The sequence below is a fragment of the Oratosquilla oratoria genome, chromosome 21 (assembly GCF_046742065.1).
Source record: "Oratosquilla oratoria isolate Oo_2021 chromosome 21, ASM4674206v1, whole genome shotgun sequence".
Classification (NCBI taxonomy): Eukaryota; Metazoa; Arthropoda; class Malacostraca; order Stomatopoda; family Squillidae; genus Oratosquilla; species Oratosquilla oratoria.
The window spans coordinates 60626895-60639138 of NC_134797.1; the positions used below are offsets into that span (position 1 = coordinate 60626895).

Below are 12244 nucleotides of genomic sequence, written 5' to 3' on the forward strand. Positions count from 1 at the left end.
GGAGCCCTGGCACCTTTGACCTGTGTGTGAGGTGGTATGTAAATCTGAGCAGGTGACCAAAATTACCCCCAAAAATCTGAAAGGGATCCCATGGATTTTGGCCAAAATCGGCAGGTGACCTAATTGGCCAGAACTTAGCCCAGAGGGAGATAGTTGGCCACAATGGACAGCGAGGTAGACACGAGGAGCCTGGGCCCAAGGGCATGGCTGTGGCGCCCCTCCAAATTTGGGCGAAGGGGCACTTTCCTTCTGTTTTTTGCTCTTGGGCCTCTGGCGCCCATACTGTTGGCCTGAGTGATGTCCAAGTGGACCCCACAGGAGCCCTGGCCTCCCTCGACCTGTGGGTGTGATTGTGGGGAAATATATATACAGTATATATATATAGGAGGTGCTAAGATTGGAGGGGTGTGGAGTGTTTTCGGGGATGAAATGGGTGGGAATGTTTTTGTGCCTTGTCCTTTTTGGCTACCCCCCTGGTAAGGGGGAAAAAAGCCTTGGTATATGTATGTATGTATATATATATAGGCAGAATGCAGGTATCAAGTATAAAGGGGCCGGTAAAGATGTGAGGCTATTTTTAGAAGCTTGGCAAATAACTAGGCTAGTGTTAATTGATGAGTCAACTTGAACCCTATTTACGAGGGCACTAGGGACAGGCTTGACAGAAAGCACCCGATCCGACGGTGAAGGGTTGTCCCTCCTATAGGTTGGGCAGCACTTGACTTTTTCCCACATCCCTACTTGTGATTGTATCACTTCTGGGCTTGGTAATTGTATACAGTATCTGCTTTCCCTCCGGACCACGTGTGTGTGTGTGTGTTGTTTTTTTTTTGTTTTTTTTTGTTTTTTTTGTTTTTTTTTTTAGATGAACAATGTGCTACAATAAACTTCCTGGGAGAATTTTGTCTCTTAGGTGCATATATTGATGTTTATATGCTGCCTCTCCTTTGTATGTAATTATTGATTTACTCAAGCTATTTTGTCCTCTGTTTTTGTATTTTTTATATTTATTTATTCCTCTATATCTAGTTTTATGTATTATGTATATGTGTAGTTTATTGATATGGGTTTTTTGTGAACTGGTGTCCAATCTGGTGATGAATGTACTAGCTGGTGAATAACAGTCCCTTAGGAGACCTTTCCCAGGGCGGCACACATGCCCCTTTATATTGATTCCCTTTGTTATCTTTGCATATCTCTGAAGCCGAACCCCGAACAGGGTTTGAAATGTGGTAATAAACTTATTTCGACGAGTCCAGCATTTACTTTCTTCGTCTACACTTGTACAGTGGTTCCTGGACTCCAGTTCTTCATGAATATATATAGGTTGAAGTTTCCAAAGTTGGCAATGTTGGGACCAGGGCTGTGCAGAGTTCGGGAATTTTCCAACTTTTGGAAAGCTAATATATTATACATATACTGAAAAAATAAAAAATAAAATAAAAATAAAGGTTAACAGATACTTACATTGTGTTCCTCTATCTTCCTCTTCCAAAGCAGTGAGCTGTGTGATGTACAGTAGTAGATATTAACAGGAACTTGGAGTAGTGACTGGAGTGCTGTCTGAATTACTGATATATGAGCTTGCTTATGTTGATGGCTGTGGGTGTTTGATTGATGACTATTTCTTGAAGTAATCAGTGATTGTATGTTGATTCATGTAGTTAGGGTTTTCATGAATTATTTTGGTTTGTAAATTGTAAATATTCATATCCTGTTCAGTAAGAAAAGACAGCTGTTCTAGTGCTGCAAAGTATTTCTCCCCTAGCTGTAGACATTTATCAATTGTGATATGATCTGATAGAGCTATGCTATTATCATTTTCATCTTCACTTCCATTTTGGTCACCTGCAGATGCACCTGTCACCATGTCAACAATTTCGTCTTCAGTGAGACTTTGGAATACAGGTGCACTATCACCCACATCCATCCATTCCTCCAAATTCTCTGTGTCTAGACCTGCTCCTATGGGTGTGATAACTTTTCTTAGCATACTCCAGTAGATTATGAACATGTCTTTTGTCAGAGACATGAAAACTATCAAAGTCCGCAGCCATGTCATCAAGTGTTGGATCATCAAACATCAATCCTGGCCATAATTTATGCCAGCAAATATGGAGTGCTGAGGGAGTAACATTGGTCCAGGCTCAAGCAACAGTCCACATAGCATCCATATTGGTGAACCATTTTCTGAAGTCTTCTACAGAGGTGCCAGCATTAAGAGCACCTAGCATGGACCTCATAAGGTCCTGTACTGGCACTTTAAGGAGCGTAAAATACCTTGGTCCTGGGGCTGGATTAGTGATGTGCAGTTAGGGGGTAGATACTGTACAATGACATTGTCCTTTTGTAAGGTTTCTGCTGGAAGGTGTACAGCACAATTGTCGAGGAACAAGACAATTTTACAATTAGGATCTAGGCCTACTTTATTGCAATGTGCCCTAGCATCTGGAACAAAACATTTAAAGAACCAGTCTTTCATGATATTTGTCATTATCCAGGCATGTTTGGATGCTCAGTACACAACAGGGAAAATTTTCACCCCCTTTAGGCCCTAGGTTTGAAGCTTCTGCCAATCGACATCAGCTTAAGCTTGTGTGTTCCAGCAACATTGGAAAACCTCATGAGCATCACCCTATCCTTAGGTTCCTTTCAGCCAGTCGGATTTTTTTTGTCCTCAGTAGAAATGGTTTTCTTTGGCATACAACACCAATACACCATTTCATTTGCATCATAAATCTGTTCTGCAGTCAGCTTCTCATATTTTACCATCTGATCAAAATGATTGACAAACTCTACCACTCCTATATGGTCAGCATTTTTTTTTTCCCTATGTTACGTGAAGTAACCCATACTTTTTTTTTAATATATGCAGCCAGCCACCCACCACTGTATTGGCATTCATAATCTAACTTAAGACTTGTGGAAAATTTTGGCCTGAGTCATCACCATCTCACCAGAAATTTTCATTCCTTCACTGCGATGCTGTTGTATCCACTGCATCAAAGCTTTCTCTAAGTCTTCACTTTCACCATGCCTCATAGTTTTACGTACGTCCATACTTTTTAATGTTCCACTTTTACCATAATATTCCCTCAATTGTGTTTTCTGTTTCTTCAAGGCGTACACAGTAAAATGTTACATGAGCTTCTTTGCTGACAACGCCAAACTGTTAATGAAAGTAAAAACTGAAGAGGATTGCAAATCACTGCAGGAAGACCTGAATAAAGTATGGAACTGGAGTCAGAAATGGGAGGTGGACTTCAATACTAAAGGCCTGTCTACACGAGCGGGCCTGATCGGCGGGCTTGCCCGTTAACGGGCATATTTGACGGGCAAACGATCAAATTGCTCGAAAGGCCGCCGAGCGAAATCACTGAGCTGGTGCCCGGTAGCTGGAGTTTCTACCCTGCCAGACGCAAGATAATATCGTGAACCCACAGCGGGCCTTCATCCCACATTCCACGGCATAGTAGCACAGTGAACATTTAACGATGGCAGCCCAGGATAACTCTAGTGAGCCACCGACAATGCTAGGCACCATGGTTCTCGTACAGCACTCCACCCGCTACTGGCAACATCGTCGGGCAGGCCCAGCTGTTCATCACTTCGGTCGTGTGGACAACATTCACGGGCAGGCCCGCGAGAATTTGCCCGTTAACGGGCAAACCCGCCGATCAGGCCCGCTCGTGTAGACAGGCCTTAAGAAGTGTGGCATAATGGAGTTTGGAAAAAGCAAAAACAGAATATCAGGACAATATAAAATTGGAACCAAGGAGGTAAAGAAGGAGAGATCCGAAAAAGATTTGGGTGTAATTATATCAAACGACTTGTCCTATGACAAACAGATACACAAAATTGTTGGAGAATCCTACAACTTGCTAAGATCAATAAAAGTGGCATTTACATATTTGGATGAAGAAATTATTTAAAAAATATTGGTTACACTAATAAGGCCTAGACTAGAATATGCGGCGACATTGTGGTCACCCAGTACCAAAAAGAATATAAAGAAAATAGAAAGAATCCAGAGAGCAGCAACAAAAATGGCACCTGCACTTGCAAACTTGTCATATGAGGAGAGATTGGCTAAGCTACATTTACCAACTGAAGCAAAGAAGAGAGGGGACCTACTGACCATCTACAGAATCATGAAAGGCACACAAATACTTGATAGAGAGGACTTGTTAAACTGGGACGGGAGAACCACAGGAGGACATGGAAAGAAAATAAAAAAACATAGCTACAGAAGAGATCTGAAAAAAAAAAAAAAAACAGTTTTCCACATAGTGGTAGACACTTGGAACAAACTGGACAAGGAAATAGTGTGTGCAAAAACCATTCATAAGTTTAAAGGCAAACTAGACACTGCGAGATACAAAGGCGGGACACCCTTCCCGCAAAATACAACTAGGTAAATACAGTGGAAGAACCAGCATTGAAAATTTCACACAACATACACACTGATGTTCCTAAGTCTAGCCTTCTCAAAAGGTCTATTTTTTCACTTATACTCAGCAGTTTATTCTTTCTTTTTTCAACAGGCCCACTAAAGGGCATTCCTGGATGTTTGGTTAGCATATTTAACAGATATAATAAGTGTCCAAAAACAGAGCACAACACATGGGACAGTGCAGCACTGATCATAATAATGACTAAACTTGGCGGTAAAGAATGTGGGCTGGCATGGCATAACGTGTCCCACCCACCCATAGTGGCAGTTTGCAGAACTAATACTAAGTAGTGGGAGGTTTTGCTGTGCGATACAATGTGATAGAATTTGCTCTATTTGTACTGAGCATTGGGAGTTTCCAAGTAAATGAAAGCTGACTTTGGTAACTTCAACCTATATATATAAATATATGTATATATACATATACCAAGGCTTTTTCCCTTTATAAGTTACAAGGGAGGTAGCCAAAAAGAAAAAGGCATTAAATCATTCCCACCCATTCCATCCCTAAATACACTCCACTCCCCTCCACCCTCCCTCTTATCTTGGCACCTCCTGGATGATGGGTCATCCCTGCACCCTGTCCCCTGCCCTGGGTCAGAGGCAGTGTCACAAGACACAGCACATCCATAGCAAGGCCACTTCATTAAATCAGCGACCCCCCCTTCTCTGTCCCCCCATGCAGAAAAGGAGAAGACGGGGAGAAATCCCTTCAGGCTGCGTCAAATTTTGTTCACACATACTACCTCACCCCCCATTCCATCTCATGCATCACAACATCATCCATATACAACCATTCTCCATTCACCCATCTTCTGTCCTCTCCCTTCCTTCCTCAACAGACATTCCCCTCTTCCCCAAAGCCCCCTTCACCCCATCCATCCATCTCATCCTAGGACATACCCTCATGTTCACTCCCTCCACATCTGCCTTCCATACCTCTTTTACTAGTCTTTCTTCATTCATTCTTTCCATGTGCCCAATATATACAACCATAATTTAGTAACACTGTGATCTTACCACATTATAGGGTTGCTGAATTGTCAGCGAGAAAATACAAAGGAATGCGTGATGAAAATCCGCTGGTAATGTGTAACAAAATTGAAAGGCTATTAATCAATGTATGTCTGTTTATTTGATTTACTTGTACAGATTTACAAAAGTGCAAAAATCTTTTATTTTACCAAGCACAAACAATGTGCCAGTTCAACATTTTTGTGTCATAATGCTTTTACATTTCTTTGTAAAATCCAAGTGAATACAATAAAACTATCCATAGTGAATAAAAATCAACAAGAGACAACAATGATGATACATGTGCAATTTGTTACAATGATGATGGCTGGAAACAGCTTGGTCATGTGACCAACTGTGGGGAACCTACAACACCAGTTCAATTATGAAATGAAAACTTATAATGAACCTTTAACCACTATAAATCGATTTCATCCTTTTGATTTACAGTTTATTTTAAAGGATATATGAAAATGTAAATATAAACATGTGAAAAAAGAAAACACTTTGGTGGAATGGCCAAGAATAAGAAATGACTAGTTGAGACCAACTGCCTAAGACACAAGCCACTATTGTGCCAAACAGCAGAAAAAAATAATAATGACAAAAAAAAATAAAATAAAAGATCAAACTTGGAAAAAAAATCACAGCCTAATTAAACTTTCAAGCTTCTTCCATTCATTTGATGCATACATCCACAGGAAAAGAAAATAATATACAGTACATCACCCCCAACTGTGAACAATCACAGTTTGGTACATTAAAAGAAACCATCCAAATCCAGCTTAATGGTTTCTCTAAACAACTCATAAAATAAAGATGAAAAAGAAGAGACAGAGAGAGAGAAAAAAAAAAAAAAATCAAGGCAGCTGCTCCCAACTCCTTTACTATGCAGCATTACACTTGTGCAACCTTTGCAACATTACATGTTCTTGTGCAACTCTGCATGTACATTCCTTGTGCTCTTTTTTTTTTTTTAATTATAATAGTCCATACATGCTGGCTGGACACTTATTGCAGGGACACAATATAAAATGCTGTAAATAACATCAGTGCACCCACTTCACATACACACACACACACACACACACATATATATATATATATATATATATATATGAGGCATCTAGAATAGAAAGGGGAACTGCCACACTCTTTGAAACAGAAATATGGTTTTTGGAGCATTTGATGTTAAGAGGCAAAATGGCTTACAGCACTTTTCCCTTTCCATTCTGGATGATCATAAGATCATATTTAGATTTGAATTGATGTATTGTTTGAGCTTGGGCTATATCACTTCCTAAGCTATTCCAGGTATTTCTATATCTATGTGGAAAACTGTATTTCCTCACATCCTTTAGACATGTCTTCTTAATTTTTCCCCCTTTAGTGACCTGAATACTGTAATCATATCACCTCTTTCTCTTCGATCTTTCAAAGTTGGCAGACCCAGTGCTTTTAGTCTTTCCTCATATAGTTTATCTGCCAGGCTGGGGACCAGTTTGGTTGCTGCCCTTTGTATTCTCTTGATCTTGTTTATATCCTTCACTCTGGGGACCATACTACTGACACATATTCCAGCCTTGGACGGATTACGGTTTCAGTGAGTTTTTTCTTCATCTCTTCTACAGTAGTCCGTATGTCTCTCACAATCTTGCTGATATGTCTGTCAGGTGACAGGATGTCTTTATCCTCTTTTGCTTTTGTAATAGATTCACTTCCCAAGGAGTAGCTTAAAAATGGTCTTTAGCAACTACTGCCCATTTGCAGTACTTTACATTTTTTGGTATTAAACTTCGTTTCCCATTCTTGGCTTCAAGGAAAAATAGTGTCTAGATCTTTTTGCAATAGTCTACTGTGCATCATCTGCAAACCAAACATAGCTATGTATATATATATGTGTGTGTATATATGTGGAGACGAAATGAGTGGGATTGGATTTATGACTTAGGCTAACTCCTTGTACAGGGGAAAAAAGCCCTCTGTGTGTGTGTATCTACATATGTATATAAATATATATATATACATATGTGTGTGTGTGTGTGTGTGTGTGTATGTGTTGCATTAAAAAAAAAAAAAAATCAAGTGCACTCAAACCTCAACAAAAACTGGTGCCTTTGCAGGTCCCTATATCTTCATTTAAGTTATGGAATGTGGAGTATCACCTATGCACTACCCATTCCCATGCAAAAACTACATCACACTATACTAAATGGCATAACTTAATCTACATAAAATCAGGTCCACCATTAGTTTTGGGTGTAAAGTGTACACCCTTGTACAGAATCTAGTCTAACAAGACTTAATACAAACTTAATCTAACCCAACCACTGACCACAATGCAAATTCTGCATTGCAAATTAAATTAAATGTCTACAGCAAATAAACATAATAACAATTAGGAAATAAATTATACCGATTAATTTGCCAAAATATTTCTCTGAAATTTCTATCACCACAGACTTCCTCAATTTTTTGGCCAATATATCATCTATATGTAACTACACAGATGACCCCAAAATGTATGGTACAGAATATATGAAGCAGGCAACTAATCATTTACATAATATAATGTCATTTTACATTAATTTGAGCATAGCATTACACCACTGGGGTATGTGGAACGATTCTACGACCCTTTTTGAAGTTCTTGCGCTCCTTATGAGGCTCCTCTGGCGTATGTGATGCATTGCGGAAGGACTGGTGAGCTGATGTTACATCTGCATTAAGATGTTGGGGGACAACATTCTTAGATATATGCACAAGGCGTGTGTCCATGACCTCACAATCAATCTGCATCATGGCAATGTGGTTAGGGGGAGGAGTCACAGTGCCATTCAAGGAAAAATGAGGAAGGAGAAGAGACATACGTGGCCTCAATGTGTCATTCCTGGTAGTTGCAGGTACAAGAAGATGATCTGGGGAGAATGAGACAACATAATATGTGTCCTCTCGTCGCTGTATTGCGTCCAGGAAAGAATTTAGACGGGGTGGAACAGATGGCATGACAGCACTTGCCTCTCCTTCCATGCTGAAAAAATGGAAGTTCATTAGCATCTCTTTAAATCAACTGCAAATCTTTCTGAAGAGTAGCACACTAACTATTGACAGAAAAGTTATTAGTTACTTTCTGATGATGGGATAAAAGGGGCATTGGGAAAGAAGGGGATATCTATTGAGGAAGGGAGGGAGAAGACAGAAGATTTAAGTGGAGAATGGTTGTGTATGGATGATGTCATGATGCATGGGAGAGGGTGGGGGATGGGGGGGTTGGGGAGTATGTGTGAATGATATTTTGACACAGCCTGAAGGGATTTCTCCCTATCTTCTCTTTTTCTGGATAAGGGGACGGAAGGGGGAAGGGATGTGCTGTGTTTTGCTGCACTGCTCCTGTCCCAGGGCAGTGGGTGAGATGCAGGATGCAAGGAAAGGATGAGGAATGCATGGAGGGGAAAGAAGAAAGATGTGGGTCAGGTAGAAAAGTGGGTAGTTTTATTGCCAACAGTTCACCAGGGTTTCTATCCTTATGGGTAATATCAGATGATTACCAAGATATAGAAGTCAGGTGGAAAGCATGTACATTCTATCAAAAGTAAACCTTGTGGGACTTACCTTGATGCTTGGGGAGTTTCAGTTCTATATATATATCTGTAGACCTGTCGGGGAAGGAACGGCTGTGATGGTGATGCAAGTGCATTCTGTTTGACTTTGCTTTTGGCTTTGTTAATCTTCTCAACCTTGGGTTGTGGCTGACCTTTGCTCTCTTCTTGGTTCTTAATTTTGGTGGCCAACAACTTGTCTTTGTCACCTCCCATCTTGTGTTCAAACCAGAAACTTAACAGCTTGTCCAGTCTATAAGCAAAATAAAAAATCATCATCATCATCGCCTACTCTCATGACGATCCCAAGATCCATGCCAGACTACTGTTTACTATCATCACAAATTAGTGAATTTGGTTGACTGACCTGATACTCTCAGATGCATTTAGCATTGGACACATGGATGAACTGTTACCACTAAAGGATGAATGATCTTCAGTAGACATTTCCTTCTCTGTCCAAAGCAGAGATCTATGGTGGAAACGTGCCTCATTTCTAGTGTTGCTCACTCCTCCAGAATTTGGAATGTTGAGATTTGCTTGGTTACTTGACAACAAACCCCTGTCAAGCAAAACAAAAGAAAATCAAATATAACTTTGGTACTTTGTAAATGGGAAAGAGGAAGGGAGAAGACAGAAGATAAGGGTGTGTGGAGAATGGCTGTGTATGAATGATACTGTGATGCATGAAAGGGAGTGGGTGGGGGGGATGGAGGGGGCAGGGAGTATGTGTGAATGATATTCTGACAACCCAATGGGATTTCTCCCAGTTTTCTCTTTTTCTACATAAGGGGATGCAGAGGGGGGGTCATCAATTAAATGATGCAGCCTTGCTGTGGATGTGCTGTCCTGCTGCATTGCTTGTGACCCAGGGCAGAGGGTGAGTTGCAGGGATGACCCATCATCCAGGAGATGCCAAGAAAAGAGGGAGGGAGGGATGATGAATGGGAGTGGAGTATGTGGGGATGAAATGGGTGGGAGTGGATTTATGCTTTTGACTTTGGTTACCTCCATTGTACTGGGGAAAAGCCCTTGGTATATGTACTTTGCAAATAGCAATGGTTTCTTTAATTAATCCACATTTAACAAAAAATGACAAAACAACAAACTGGCTTACATGAAAGGTACAAAGTTTAGTGTGACAAGAAACAGAAGAGCAAAGAGTGCAGTGGTGGTCTTGGTACTAGGAGCCCTTCCTGTTACTTTTCTTAATGTGCTGCACTCAGCTTCCAGCAGTGCAATTCTCTGTCGCATAGAACTATTCTCCTGTTGAGAAATAAAGATGTAAGAAAGTGCATATTACATAATTCCATAAATTCACAGTACATTCCTGTTATCTTACACAATGAAAAGTATACAACTTTTCTCATTTTCAACATCATTTATCTAAAGGTTGCCTCTATGAGGATAAACATTGTATGGTCTTGCAGGATGAATTTAAAGCAAAATTTGAGGACTGGAAACACAGACAGGACATAATGAGCATAGCTCCTATTCTGTTTATTATAGCCAATACTCCATCTGGGGTATTGGCTGCATGTTATTGCGGGGTTAAAAGCTGCTCAGTAGCATGCAGCTGATACTTTGAGTCTATATGGGGTGCCCCTACGGACCAGTGCCACACATAATTTTGTCTGTGATAGAAGAAATTACTATTCATAGATAAATGATACTTTATTATGCTGTGACTGTTCCTCCATTATGATGTCCCCCCCATTCTTAATACTGTCCTGTACCACTTCTCTGAATGTTCAATTTCCTTTTTTTGTTGAACCCTATGGAGGGGGAGAAGAATACTGCCACTGTGTTTTCCCATTTCAATTGTAAAAGGCAACAAAAACGGGATGGGGATAAGACTAGGCATCCTACTCTCTGTAGCCCCAAAGGGGACATCCCTAAAATAAGCAAAGGCATAAGAGGAGGAGTTTTCCAACCAGAACCCAAAGGTTTGGATCTTTTAATGTGAGTGGATGTAGTACAGATAAGAGTAAAAGCAATGAGATAGGCAGTATGTTACTGAGAGGAAAGATGGATGTGTTGGCATTAAGTGAAACTAAGTTAAAAGGGAGGAGTGAGTTTGAGTTTGAAAGTATAGTGGGGAGGGTGTCAGGAGTGAAGAGTGGAGGGAGAGAAGGGGTAGCTATACTAGTAAGTGGAGAGATAGGTAAATGTGTGGTGGAGTGGAAGGACGTTCTTCAAGATTAATGTAGATGAAGGTGAAACTGGGAAGAGAGACGTGGGTTTTTGTAAGTGCATATGGGCCTGGTAGTGAGAAGTGTGTTCAGGAAAGGGAGGCTTTTTGGATAGATTTAAATGAGTGCATAGAGAGTTTTGGGAAAATGTCAATGTTGTGGTATTGGGAGATCTTAATGCTTGGGTAGGAAATGAACCAATTGATTTAGTGATTGGGAAGTGTGGAGTTTCTGGCAAAAATCATAGTGGAGAGTTGATGGTGGAGATGTGTCTGGAGAGCTGATGATAGCAAATACAGTGTTTAGGAAGAAAGTCAAGCATAAGTACATCATGGGAGAGGGTGGTAGGTTGGGCTTTCATGGATTACACAGTGGTAACCAGGAGAAGAGTAGGGAGAGTTAAGGATGTACATATTCTAAAGGAAGAGAGTGGGGTAATATCAGATCATTTTTTGTTGGAAGCTAAGTTAAGAGTAGAGGATAGATGGAGACAGAGGAAAAGGACAGAAGGTAGGGAGGTGCTTAGTGTAAACTGCTTAAATGTGAAAGAAAAGTAGAAGGAGTATAAGAAGAGGCTGAGAGAGGAGTAGGAGAGAGTGAAGGATAAAGAGAACTAGGAGTGGAGGAGGGATGGGGATGGTTCAAGGAGGGAGTCAGAAGGTGTGCAAAGTTGATGTGTGGAACAAAGAGGATGGGAGGAAATAGATGGAAGGATAGTGAGTGGTGGGATGATAAAGCATAGAAGGTTGTAGAAGAGAAGAAATGAGCATTCACAGATTGGTTACAAAATAGGACAAGAGAATTATATGAGAGGTACAAAGAAAAGACAAGAGAAGTAAAGCATAAGATAAAGGAGGGAAAAAGGAGAGCATATGTGAAATGGGGTAAGAGTATGACAGAAAAAATTGAAAGTAATAAAAAGATGTCCTGGAAGGAAATTGAGAGAGGAAGAGAAAGCAAATCAAGTAGAGAAGAAAAGGGTGGAG

At 40.5% G+C, this 12244-nt stretch overlaps 1 protein-coding gene across 8 annotated transcripts in view; it reads right to left on the reverse strand.

The window, feature by feature from the left end:
- Nucleotides 1-5569: 5569 nt before the first annotated feature.
- The window catches only part of Atf6 (bZIP_ATF6 domain-containing protein ATf6), a 104790-nt gene continuing 98115 nt past the window's right edge, over nucleotides 5570-12244 (reverse strand). For all 8 annotated transcript variants that reach the window (XM_076205072.1, XM_076205070.1, XM_076205071.1 and 5 more), the window contains 4 exons: nucleotides 10184-10332; nucleotides 9434-9628; nucleotides 9080-9319; nucleotides 5570-8498 (listed from right to left, as the gene is read on the reverse strand). In XM_076205072.1, the coding sequence (XP_076061187.1) occupies nucleotides 8069-8498; nucleotides 9080-9319; nucleotides 9434-9628; nucleotides 10184-10332 (1014 nt within the window). In that variant the 3' untranslated portion in view covers nucleotides 5570-8068. The remainder of the gene's footprint in view (nucleotides 8499-9079; nucleotides 9320-9433; nucleotides 9629-10183; nucleotides 10333-12244) is intronic.